We start from the raw sequence: 12938 nt of genomic DNA, 5'->3' as shown, positions 1-12938 counted from the left end.
TAGGCAATGTAAAGAGGAGTTGTCAAGCCTTTTTGTGAAAGTTGGGTTTTATTTCTTTTCTTAATATATACCTTTGATGATGGAAAGTATCAAACAGGCGCCAAAACCGACAAAAACAAACTGTGGTTTACGTAGACTAATACAAAGGAGAGCGTAACTGTGAACTGGAAGGAAACAAACACAAAGATTTTATTTTAATGTGAGATGCTTGTTTATTCAGCCTTCTGCTGCACCACCATATTTTACCTTGGACATGATATTTTAGGAGTTTTTTTTAGCGTAATATGACATGTTTGTAGTTTCCTATAGGACACCAGATGGAAGAACTTCTTTCTTTCTGGTTTCTTCTTGCCAACTTTCCTGAGGCTAGGATTGTGGCACGTTCAGTTAACGGTTCTTCCACCTGAGCGGTTAATCTCTACAGCTCCTCTCGAGTTACCATGGGCCATTTGGTCATCTCTTGGAAGGTTTGGCTGATGTAATGCTCTTCATATAATTGGCTGATGGATTGAACACTTCTCTAATAAATCTTAATGGTCCGTGGGATATTGTTTAGTAACCTGACTACTAGAACCTCTCCAGAGTTCAATCCCTGATGTGCCTGCTGTATTTCAGGATGTTTGATTAATAAACCTCTAATGTTTTCATAGGGATGTGGTATTTATACAGAGATCAAATTCACACAGTCTTTTTGAGATATTTGGAATGTATTTGGGGTACTAGAGTAAAGAGAGATAAAGGTAAATTAGGTAAATCATGTCTACTGATTAAACTTTAAAAATGTAATTTTTGTAACCATACAGCAAATTCAAATAATATAAATTTTTAACCAGCAAACTTTGGAGTGGTTTGGCAGCGAGAATCAGAAATCGTCTCTGTTGATGTTGGGATGCTGATGGTCCTCCTTGGGTCCAGAATAAAGCAAGCGGGACCGGAACAGAAAGGGGGACGTTTGGGAGACACGCTTTTCAAAAGATTCAAAGATATGCAAATTCTCTGTTTAATTCTCAAAGAAAATGAAGCGAAACTAAAGGTTTGTTGGTGAGTCACCATCAAGTCATCACCATCAGTAAAATTTAGAAATGTTACTGTGCAATCTATATTAAAAAAATGGGGTAAAATTGCAACATTGCCCACAGTTTGCTCTTGTCTAAGTGATTCTAATTATTAAACAAATCTAAACCAAGTTCTTTAGTCTCTGTTGATGTGATGAGAAAAACTGTTGGTCATCATTAACATTCCATCACCTGTGAGTCGTGGTTTCCACGGTGGGGCTTTGTGTCTGATGCTAGTGATGGGAGTCGTATCGAACACAGTCTTAACCTGAACACAGGATTTGTTCCATTCAACGAACCATTTAAGTTATCCGTGTTTGAAACTGTTTGTTTTTGTAAGAGGAAGCCATTTTATCCCTGATATGGTTTTATATAAGCGTAGAGAGTCATGTACAGTAATATATGTTCTTAATGAAAAAATGATTTGTATATATATATATATATATATATATATATATATATATATATATATATATATATATATATATATATATATATATATATATTTCATTGGACAATGACAGTGCATTTTGCTGGAGTCATGAAGCCATAGAAATGATGGGATAGATGAACATGTCATCTATCCCTTTTTAGATTGCTTTTGTCCTGAATTTCTTCAGATCAGGGCAGTGTGTGGTGACTTTAGACATTTTTTAGCCTACTTCATGTTGTCTGACAGATACTATTGAGTTGATTCCTTAACTGGTTAGTCAGTACCAGTGTGGTTAAATATGGTGGATTGCATTAATTCATGATTCAACAAATAAGGGTTTGCTGTTGTTTTTTGTGGTTTTGTTTTGTTTTGGTAGGTTTTTGTCTTTTTTTGATGAGCTGCATCATGTGAATTAAAATAGAGAAAAAAAACATATTGTAAAGATTTAAGTATGTTTTCAGAGCACTTAATTATATCATCAAAACATTTAAACAACGATGTATACTAAAGATAAACTCTTGATAAACAGAGAAATGTTCTCTGAGATTTTGACTCAAAATTATACTGATGTTGCTAATGGGGGGGAAAAATGCAGAAGCAAGCCAGCTTAAACTTTCAGTAGATGTTCAAGAGCACCTTGTAATTCTGAAACTGATTTGTGCTACAGTGCTTTTGCTTTCTTTTTGAGACAAAAGCATCGCTCCGTTACCCAAGGAGCTGCCAAGTTACTCTTGTTTGCCCAAAGTAACGCACTGACACTCTAAAACTTGCAGCAAGGTTAAAGTTGTGCTCACCAGCCTTGATCTCTTCATATCTTTCAAAGCAATCACTGCTTAGCATATCTGAGCCTCTGCGAAGTGTCTGGTTGAGAAAAGTTTCAGGAAAACTCAGTATGTATTTATTCAGCATGGAGGCACATTACAAGCTCTGACCATGGGTGACTTGTTCGAGGGAGCAGGTGAGATACGGACCTGAGGGAAGCTGTTTCACTCATTCTTATCAGTCAGAGAGGCGGCCATGGGTTGAATCTCTAAAGAAGAAAAAAAATACTGTCAATGTCAAAATGGGCATATTAGTTTTTTTTTTTTTTTAAAAAGCAATTGTCTCCATAAATATTGTAACCTTGAGACAAAAAGTTTGAGACAGCACATTTAAGTTAATATAATTGTTTTATATAACTGCTACTCTTCCCTATTTGTCTTTATCCATAAATATTTTGTAAAAAAAACCAAAACAAAACAAAAAAGGCACTCTGTCATCATGTGTGATTCATCTCTGAGGAAGGGTTAGGTAAATAAATCTTTCCACTGTCATGAAAAGAAGAATGAATTTACATAAAAAACATTTCTGAGGAAAATAGAGAAACCAAGTTAAATTCAGTATGTCTGTACGTAAATAAAATGCAACATTTCCTATGTCAACTTAATTGAAATGTGAAGATAGAAAGTTTAAATGGTCAAATAAAAACTGTGAATTGTTGCACTTTGACACTTTAGAGCTGTTTTGTAATTGCTATTCACAAATATTAACTAAATTATTACAAAGATCTTTCGATGCTTGTTTTTCGGACTTAACTGGACAGTGGGCGTTCTTATATAAATGTCACCCTCTGCTACCCCTTACTATTGAAGCAAGCATTCTTTTGGGGGGATTTGATCAGATAGATTAAAGGTTTAGAAAATCCAAACTGTGTTTAAATACACAGTGGGCCCCCAGTGTTTGATGGAATTAGGAACCACAGCCAATCAGCACCAAGGATGTTCAACTGGATTGTGACATTTTGAATTATCTAGTGATTTAAAAAAAATACGTTGGTCTTAAATGATCTACTTGTAATGTTGTTTGACTCTTAAGTGATGACCTTAGGCTAAATTTATAAGCACTATTGTGTCAAGAAAGGGTTTATTCAGTAATTCCTAAATGTTTCATTTGTAATAAATTAGCGGCATTGGTGTCCAATATAATTTAAGAAAACATATTTTTAAAATAATACCCATCTGTGTTTTCCGGGGAGCTCAGTGTACGTGTGACCTGGAGGTTAGCACAAAGAAAGTTTTCTTGAGCTGCTAGTTCTTTGGTCTATTTTTTTTGTAGCGTCTTAAATCAGGGAGTTTATGAATTATCACAAGGACGAAACATTGTGTTTGACACTGGGAGCCATTTAACACACTGCTAAGTAGCTAACAGCCAGCTGGTAGGTGGCAGAAGACGAAGGACACCTCTGCTGTCTTCTTCAAAATATTTTCACAAACTTGACACAAATGTCACCTCAGTTGTCTAAATGAATTTGTCCAGTTTTGAATTTGTAGCACAAAAACTTGCAGGATACCTGTTAGTATAAGAAAAACAAGTTGCATTGCGTCTTAATTTTTCCTAATAGGATTAAACAATATGATTACTTGGTTAAGCATCTCCTGTTTACTCCAAGGAGTTTTTAAAATTGAAATAGAAAGGAACTGTTTTTCTTTTGGGTCCTCATTCTACCTGCTCTGCCACGCACTTTGCCGCCGTTCACTCCAAACCAACCACCTGGCAGCCGCTCCTGGTGGATGCTAAATGAAAGAAAGGCTGTCGTATTCCGAGCTTTGTGCCAGTCCATTTAAGTATGCCTATTGGTCCCCCCGAAAAAACGATGGAAACCTGGATTTTCATCAGTCAAAGAAATCCCCCCGGATGCCCCGGACAGAGCATGAAAAGGGGAATGTTTCAGCTTTGGGGTATTGTGTTCGGATGATGTGCAGTGGTAATACACACTACCAAACACTTTTGTATTTAGGCCAAAACTGTACATCTTGACAGCAGCATCTTTCTCCGTATGTCCACAGCATCCCAGAGTGGCTTGTACCAAACTGTAAACGAGACGTCTCGTGACTTTCTTTTTTATCGTGACTTTCTTTGTTTTTATTTATTTATTTATATAACAATTATTTAACCAGGGGACTTATTAAGAACAAATTTACAATAACAGAAGTATCTTTCTGGTTGCTCATATTCCTTTGTAAAGTGCACAACTATGTTGTCCCAATCACGCTGTGGATTGCTATCACTCCACAAGAGTTATCACTTAGCTCAGCCCCGCAGTTTAATTTGCACAAGGGACTTTTTATCCATGAGGCAGCATCAGCAGGTAAATTAGTTGCACTAGATTTGATATTTTTCTGAAAATATTTAAAAACGACATATTATTATCCTCCCACTACTTAAATAAACTACTTTGTGACTTTGTGTTGTTTTGTCACTTAAAATCCCAACAGAGGGATTACATCTTTTTTTACAAGCCGTAAAAAAAAAAAAAATAGAAGATAAACTTTTTTTGAATAGCAAATGGCATTGATAGCAAAGGAAGAGGCGAGGGACGTCTCCCTTCTTGTGACCAATATCACCAGCCACACAAAAAAAAGTTCTCCGATTTCAATATGACAATGCCGGCGGCAAAAGCATTGCATTCCAGAGCTCCCCTGAGTCCACATCCTCTCCTCTATCAGCCCGCTCGCCGCGCCGGTTGGGCCTGATGAGCCAGATTTCGCTGGTTTTTAATTAAGTGGAAGGTCAAATCTCATCGCTCTTGACTTCGGGGAGCCGCTGCTGTCTGCATGGCAGAGGAGCTACACCCAGTCATTAATTTTATGGAGCGGGGACTTTAATTGATTAAAAAGTTAAGGACAATGGGGAACGTGGGGTAACAAGAGTATTTTGTTAGGGTAAGAATCCATGCTGCTTATGAATCTTATTCATTATGGCTCTTGATGTATGTTATTCATGACTTTAATGCTGTTCTTCTAAAACATATTATTATTATTTTTTTTATTACCAAGTATGATAAAATGAATTTGATCACTCCTCTCATGTTCAAACGTAAACGTCCATTTTATCTGTATATTAAGACCCTTTTACTCTAATACTTCTACATTTAATTTCAAGAACACCAGTGAACAAAAAACCACAAAGAACAGGAAGCAGACCAAACAGGTCAGGGTTTAGGTTGTAGGGAAATAAAAACCATATAATTTAATCAATTTGGCCGGTCAAAATTCAATTCAGAATCTTTGGTCAAACTGGCAGTTCTACTAAACTGACCATCGGTTTTCTATCCTTTCTCATTAAGCTAAGATGTTTTGTAAAGACATTTTGGCAAACCTTTCGATCTCTAGATGTCCACATCTGGCAGAGTTGAAAGCTCTAGAATTACAAAAGGTTATTCTAGTAATTCTAGTATGTCCAAACCTGTGGACTGTGGGTCTTAATAAAAACTGTTTTTTTTTTTTGTATGTTTGTTTTTTTTCATAAAACGTGGATCGAATGTTTTCCATTTCTTTAGTCAACACCAGTGATAACTTTCCTTGAAAGCCCTTGCTGTTTGTAGCAAAGGTTACTGAATGGGTGTGGCCAAGTTTATTTTTGAAGTAAAATTCACTGGATGCATACGACTCTACTCACTATAACATTAAACGAAAGCAGAAAATAATTTCTATTAAAAGTAAACATACTCTGTTTTCCATTTCAGATGATCTAAATGTGTCATTGAAAATCTCATCGTAAAAAGTTTCACACCTTCGCCCTTTAGCATCTACTTTCTATTTCTGCACCGATGGGAAGTTGCTGAAATGTATCATCCAAGGTGGGATAAACCTCTGAGGTCGGCTTGAGTCATTTCCCTTTTTTTAGTTGATAGAAATAGTAAAGATAATCCAGAGATGAAACAGGGAATGCAATGGTCTTTTGGACAGTGGACATGACCCTTTGGAGTGTTTTCTTTGCTGCTTTGCAGCTGGCATTGCACACACAGACGCATTTGTAAATGAGAAGATTCTAGAGAACAAAGGAAGTATTGTTCAGCGGATCATACAAGAGAAAAGCCTATTGAACGGATGAAAAGATATCAACTCCCTGAAGCACCTCTGAGACTGCAGTGGAGCAATAGTTTTTGAAAATGAAAATAGAAATTGGAAAGTAGGATTTTTTTGTTGTTAAAAAAAAAGTATTTTGCTTGGGCCTTTAGTGAATTAATGTGTTGTACCATAGTGCCAATAACCAAAAGAGGCTTACAGATTTAAAAATATATAACACACTTTTTCTTAAGTGTCACTGATTTACATTCCATACAATAAATTACATACAACAATTTCAGCAGCTTTGAAACCTGTCTAAGACCCTAAAATATCCTAATATCACTTGCCATGTCTAGTTTAGACATAGAGCATTAGGTAGCTCATTCTAGAGAATGTTTCCGAAATTATTAAAATTTTAAAGTGATACCAACCTGTAGCCTGCTACCTCACTTCCTCACTGAGGAGTCTGTTTTTGCGGGGCTAATTTTCTGCTCAAAACAATTGAAAAGAGACGTAGCCTTTTTTGGAGTTCCTTCGTTTTGCTGTTATCTAGACCAAACCATGAATCATGCGTACAGCTCCGTTCCCTGTCCTCCATTAATAAAGATGGATCTAACAGTAAGGCCAGGAAGTCAATTAGAAAGCTATATTTCGGTCTGCTGCTGTCATTATTCTGTCTCATGTTCACTGCTGGCAAAAGAGAAAAAAAGGCTGACCGGTCTTAAACGGGAAGAGTCTTCCCTCGGAAGCACTTTGTAAAAACAAACATGGACTCGATGTGAAACCGTGAGCCGCCCGAGCCTCCTGGGAGGTCTACAGTGTCAGATCCACTTCATGCTCTCCTCCCAACTGATTCACTTTCCTCCCACCTCACAAGAAGCTGAGGTCACAAGTTGTAACCTTTTACCCAACCGGGAGTAACTGTAAACACAGAGAGCTATATTTGGAATACATATCTGGAATATGAACTGCAATCTTTCCTATTGCAACCAGCGCAGCCCTCCTCTGCCTCTGATGAAGCTTTTCCGTGGGAGTGAGCACAAGTCACAGTGGAATAAGGTTATATTTTGAGTACGTGTAATTTGCTCTCTGCTTATTCCTAAGGTTGAAGTCACTCTAAATGAAACCGCAGCTATCTGGTTTTTCCACCTAAGCCTGGAAGCATGGCTCTCCCTCACTCGGCCAAGACGTTGTAGAAAACTGTCAGGCCTTCTCTCTTCTCCTGGCAGGAGCGTCTGTCAGCTCTGCTGCGGTTCAGTCTAATAAACCAGCCTCGCCATCTGAGTTTCCAGGCTGAAGGCTGTCTTCATCGAACAATGCAACTTTAAAGATAAAGAACAAAGAGAATTCCCAGGATACACAGCTTTTTTTTTTTTTTTTTTCTCCTATCATCTTTCTAACAAGCCGTGTTTTAAGCTCAATTAGTGAATCTAACAGAGCGTCTTTTATTTGGCTTTCACAGTGGCAAAAGTGACCTTATTTGCAATGCTGTTCTCTCCGCAGGGGCGCCCACAAATGAAGTCTTGTTTTCTGTTTTTAAGGAGAGTATAATGAAGCTTTGAGGAGGCATGATCCAAGTCAGATAGCCCGCCAGGATTTCAATTTACCCGTGTCAAAGAAATTCGAAAGGCACAAATAAAAATTGCCGTGAGGGCCGACTCTGTATATTCCCCACAGAACGTATTGATTCAGTGGATTCAGCTCAGTGCCTATTCAAGTCTTTGTCTTTCGTTGCTTTTTCCTTTGTCTCAGGTGCAAGTGCAACCTGCATGCCAACAGCTGCGTGTTTGACAAGGGGAAGCTGGGCTGTGAGTGTGAACACAACACAACAGGGCCCGACTGCAGCCGCTGCAAGAGGCACTACCATGGAAGGGCCTGGAGCGTGGGCTCCTACCTCCCCATACCCAAAGGAACTGCAAATATATGTAAGTAGAAAATATCTGTCTTCGGTAGGTCAAAAACTGCTTATGCAATTAATTTACTGGCTGAATACACATCATTCACAGTCTTTTTTTTTATTGCTGATACTAATATATGACAATGAAATTTCTAACCAATAAAGTGTCAAAAGTTTTCTGCAAAGCCATAACGCATGAGGGTCTCCAAGTCACATCTTACAAGGCAAACTCTGTAGACTATTTACCATTAAAACCAGACAGTTTTATGCTCTACATAAAAGGGCATTTTTTTCACAGTTTGTTTTTAAATCTGCTTGATAATCCTTCTTTGCTTTGTTTAAATTCAGACGTTTATATCCTCTAAGGTTACTATTCATTTAAACAGTTTAGCCCAGATGATCAGGGTCAGGGTATAATAAGCTTCTGCTACAGTACAGTAGTAGAGAAAATTAGTGGCACATTTGTGAATGTATGCTTCAATATGTGACTTACAGGAAAAATGAAAATAAATCAAATGAGATAAGATAATTAAGGACTCCCGGAAATCTAGACTATACTTTGACACAATTTCTAAAAAGAGCCGCTAAGTGATTTTATCCAAAGTGAAACGAGTCCTATCTGACATTTTCTGAAAAGCCACTCAGCGATAAATAAACTGCTTAATTAAAATAATGTTCTGTAGTTTTATTTTTAAAAATGTAGGTATGTGTGTCATTATTCTGTTATTTAGCGAGTCCAATTCATTTTAGTAATCCTACATGGACTAGAGCAAGAAAGGTTTTGTCAAAATTTGTGTCAGACTTTAATCCTTTGCTATCACATCATGTACAAGTGGAAGACCACAGAATCTAATTAAGTTACCCAGCAAAAAATAAAATTAATCATTTTATTTACATCTAAGTGTCCAGTGTCAGTTCTCAAAAGACAGTGTTAAATAAAATTTGAATGAAAACCTGTGAACAAGAAAACAAAATCTTTTTGAAAGGAGATTTTAAGATCAATGCTGATAAAAATTTTAACTATATGACCATAAAGTCAGAAAAATGTTTTTGGAAGACTTGAAGTGAGGCTTTAAAGCTACGGTAGGTAACTTTTAGAAAAAAGTATTTTTTACATATTTGTTAAAACTTCACTATGTCCTGACAACAGAATATCAAACAAATAATTTATTTTAAAAAAAAAATAAAAAAAAAGTGAAGTGCTTCAGGCTCCTCGCAGTGATCCTACTGCCGTTTGCAGAAATCGACCACTTCGGGTCAGAAACAACCAATCAGAGCCAGGAGGGTTTTTGTGCCGTCAATTGCTCCCAATCTCGTGCATCGACTACTCTAAACTTCCCTCTGGTCATTGTAGCCAAACAGCTTTATTGTTATTTACTCAAAAGGCATATGGCATGTCCACATTCAGTAAGTTCCGTATTTTCCGCACGATAAGGCGCACCTAAAAACCTTCAATTTCCTCAAAAGCCCACAGTGCGCCTTCTAATCCGGTGCGCCTTTTATATGGACCAATATTGAGCCACAACAGGTCTAGCAACTACAGTAAACAGCCGCCGACTTCATTGTCCCCTGTAGAAGAAGAAGCATGCGGTGCATGCTGGGATAGTTATCAGAATGCTGGTTTGTAATCTATTAATAAAGTTTGACTGACCTATCTACCTGCCGACCGTCTAGAATCAGGTCGTCTGCAGGTCATTTAGCACCACGTTCTCCACCAACATTCTGTGCGCGAACGGAGAAGGGTGACCATTGTCCGGCCACGCCCCGGCCCAGTAGCAGAAGGATCTCCTCACCGACCCGAGTCAGACTGTTTTGTTGATATTCATATTAGTGCAGCTCCATCTAGTGGATGCATAACGTAACTCCAGCCTCTACTGTAGCGTCTATTCTATGCGCCTTATAATGCGGTGCGCCTTATATATGAAAAAAGTTTGAAAATAGGCCATTCATGGAAGGTGCTCCTTATAATCCGGTGCACCTTATAGTGCGGAAAATACGGTAGGTGTTAATTTTTACTATTTTTTAGAGTTATCAATCGGTGTTACGTTAAGCCTCTGAAATAGCCAGGACTTTAATAAAAAAAAAAATTCACTGTATTTCAAAACCGAGTTTGTAACAGTAACTAAGCAACTTAAATAAGGTCTGCTGCTTCTCGTATAAAGAATTAAAGATTTAACAGATTAGTGTGTGGTTACCTTGAGTTTTGCTAGTTAATGTAGAAAAGCGAGTGCAATACCAAGTAGGTAACTACTGCTGGTTTCCTGGTAACGTTAAATATGATGGAGTACCATCCTCTTATGAAACTTGTCCAAAGTATGTGTGTCGCCTTTTTGGACTTTGCGTTACTGGTCAACAGTTTTCTTTAATCAATTGAATAGAAAGGTCTTGCAACCCAAGCCTGAGGTACAAGAGTTTGAAAGGTATCTACGAGGCAGAAGGTGCTCTTTTGCATTATCCCCATTATAATCTTGGACAGGAGTTGAGTCACATTTATCAAATCCCATGCCAGGGGGCAGGGAAGCTCATTGCCTCAATAAATCTAACACAGCTATGTAGGGTTGCTGCAGTAGATGGCCAGGCGTGGCCAGATGGTGGAAGATCCAGCCCTCTAGTCCCAGATTTGGCCCTTTTTTCCCCTCAGCCTTGCAGTCTGCAAATCTCACAGCAGCAGTCCTCCAGGATTTATCGCAGGTTTTTCAGTTGCTCATTTTGACCGTCTGACTTGAATTCTGATTAGGTTTGAAGGGGAAATGATATTACTATCGATCCCCTACTGCAACGCTGCTCTTATTGTTTTTAATTTGATGTTGATTAATTGGATAATTATCTAGTGATTTGTATGGATATATGCTCCATGAATCATTTGCATGTTTGTGCACAGACCTTTGAGTGTGCTCGCATCTAGACTGTGTGCGGGAGTCTGTTTACGAGAAACGCTGAACTCCAAGGAGATATTGCTGGATTTACCCCTGTACCTCCTCTGTCTTATTTGCCTCCCTGCAATGTGGAGCTTGCTGTCAGATTGACAGGCCATTATTAAAAAAAAAAAAAAAAAAGAAAAAAATCCACCACCAGGACGCATCTGCCCTGAACTGATGAAACCGAGGTCTAGCCATATCAAAAGCAATATTAGCGCTTGTTTGGCTGTGGCATAAAATGCAATAATATTGTACATGGAGGTGACGCAACAATATTGGTCCCCCAGGTGTTGAATGAGGACATTTTGTCTTGAATTATTCTTATTTCTCTTGAGAACAGATTCAGACACTTAACATGCCTTCATCTATTACGCAGAGTGCCTTGTATGAACAAAGTGAAACACACAGCTGCTCGTTTCAGGACAGATATGTTGAACATGCAACACGTAATTATGGTTTAATAGGTTTCATCTGTCAGCAACTCTTCCTCTTTTATCATGGCGGTCATTAATCTCTGGGTAGGGTCTATTACATATTTATATCCCTGTACATGGAAGCCTGGTATAAAATGAGTTACAGCCAAAAAAATAAAAAAAAGTCATAGCCTTCAGCATCAGGACATGACTAAGAAAGACTGAACTTCAAGGTTTATGGGATAGTAGGGTTGTAAAAAGGAACAAAGTTTAAACTTTTTATTATTTTTGCTTTAATCCCTTAAGATAACACTCAAATGTATCTAAATGTACCATGTTAGGTCTGAAACTATATTTTTTATTCTATCAATTTTATCTGCTTGCTTAAAAATGAACGCGTTGAGCACATTCCAGTGTTATTATACTCCGAATAGAGGAAAAATTCTATAATTCAAGATGCTTGGATCAGTCGGTTAGGGATCAGAATCGGACACATTTTTCCATGATCAGTTCTGATCAGCGATCAGCTGCTCAAATACTGAGAAATCTGTTTGTTAAATCCATCAAAACTAAAATTCCCCACCATTTGTAATCTGTCAATATTTCAATCGATTAGTCTAGTTTAGTTTGATAAAAATCAGATGAAGGTCAGGGACATTTATGCTTGATCTGTCAGTGGGGATAATCTTGTAGTTACTTCAGTATCTGATAGATTCAAACCTATTACTCCTTTCAATCAAGCTGCTCCACGCTTTTCCTCCAGTATTCCTTGTAATAAAAAGGAATAGGTCAAAATTGCAACCACCAGGCCTGAACTACAAAAAAAAAAAAAAAAAAGCTGCACAAATCAGCATCTGCCAAAAAAATAAATAAAAAAAGACAATCAGCGTAAACTGCTTCTGCTACTAAAAGGTAGCTTGAAATTGTATGTTTAGGCAGTTAAAAATAAATGCTGTTATTTTTTTCTAACATCAGCTCCTTGTCACCATATTGACGAGTGTACAGTGACTTGCAAAAGCTGTCACATCCTTTTACCTTTCAGAGGCACTTTCATTCTCACTGCAGTCGAAAAGAGGTTCAGATCGGCAGGTTAACTCCAAACAGATCAAGTTTCATGATTCTGATGGTTTACGAGGTGTAAACAATCACACACGTAGATCGTTTTGTACGTCAGAATTTTTTGTGCGCTGCAAGTTTCAGAATTCAGTTCCCTACTAATAGTTTTGCTGTTGACAGATTCTCCAAAGGCATGCGGTTGAATGAGCTTTTAATGAGGATTATGAGAGTAAAATGCCACATATTTTCAGATTTTTCTCCATAAGCCAGGTGTAATTATTTTTCTTCTTCACAACATTGTTAGTCTGTCACATAAAATACGCTACACGTTTGTGGT

General features: G+C 37.7%; 1 protein-coding gene across 8 annotated transcripts in view; it reads left to right on the top strand.

Moving 5' to 3' along the window:
* The window catches only part of LOC103479750 (netrin-G1-like), an 87383-nt gene that overhangs the window by 60721 nt on the left and 13724 nt on the right, over nucleotides 1–12938 (top strand). For all 8 annotated transcript variants that reach the window (XM_017310192.2, XM_017310191.2, XM_008434378.3 and 5 more), the window contains one exon: nucleotides 8070–8242. In XM_017310192.2, the coding sequence (XP_017165681.1) occupies nucleotides 8070–8242 (173 nt within the window). The remainder of the gene's footprint in view (nucleotides 1–8069; nucleotides 8243–12938) is intronic.

This window comes from Poecilia reticulata, chromosome 17 (genome assembly GCF_904066995.2).
Source record: "Poecilia reticulata chromosome 17, P_reticulata-male-v2, whole genome shotgun sequence".
In the NCBI taxonomy this organism is placed as follows: domain Eukaryota; kingdom Metazoa; phylum Chordata; class Actinopteri; order Cyprinodontiformes; family Poeciliidae; genus Poecilia; species Poecilia reticulata.
Note: the sequence above shows the minus strand (reverse complement) of the source record. Positions and strands in the feature narration are given on the sequence as shown.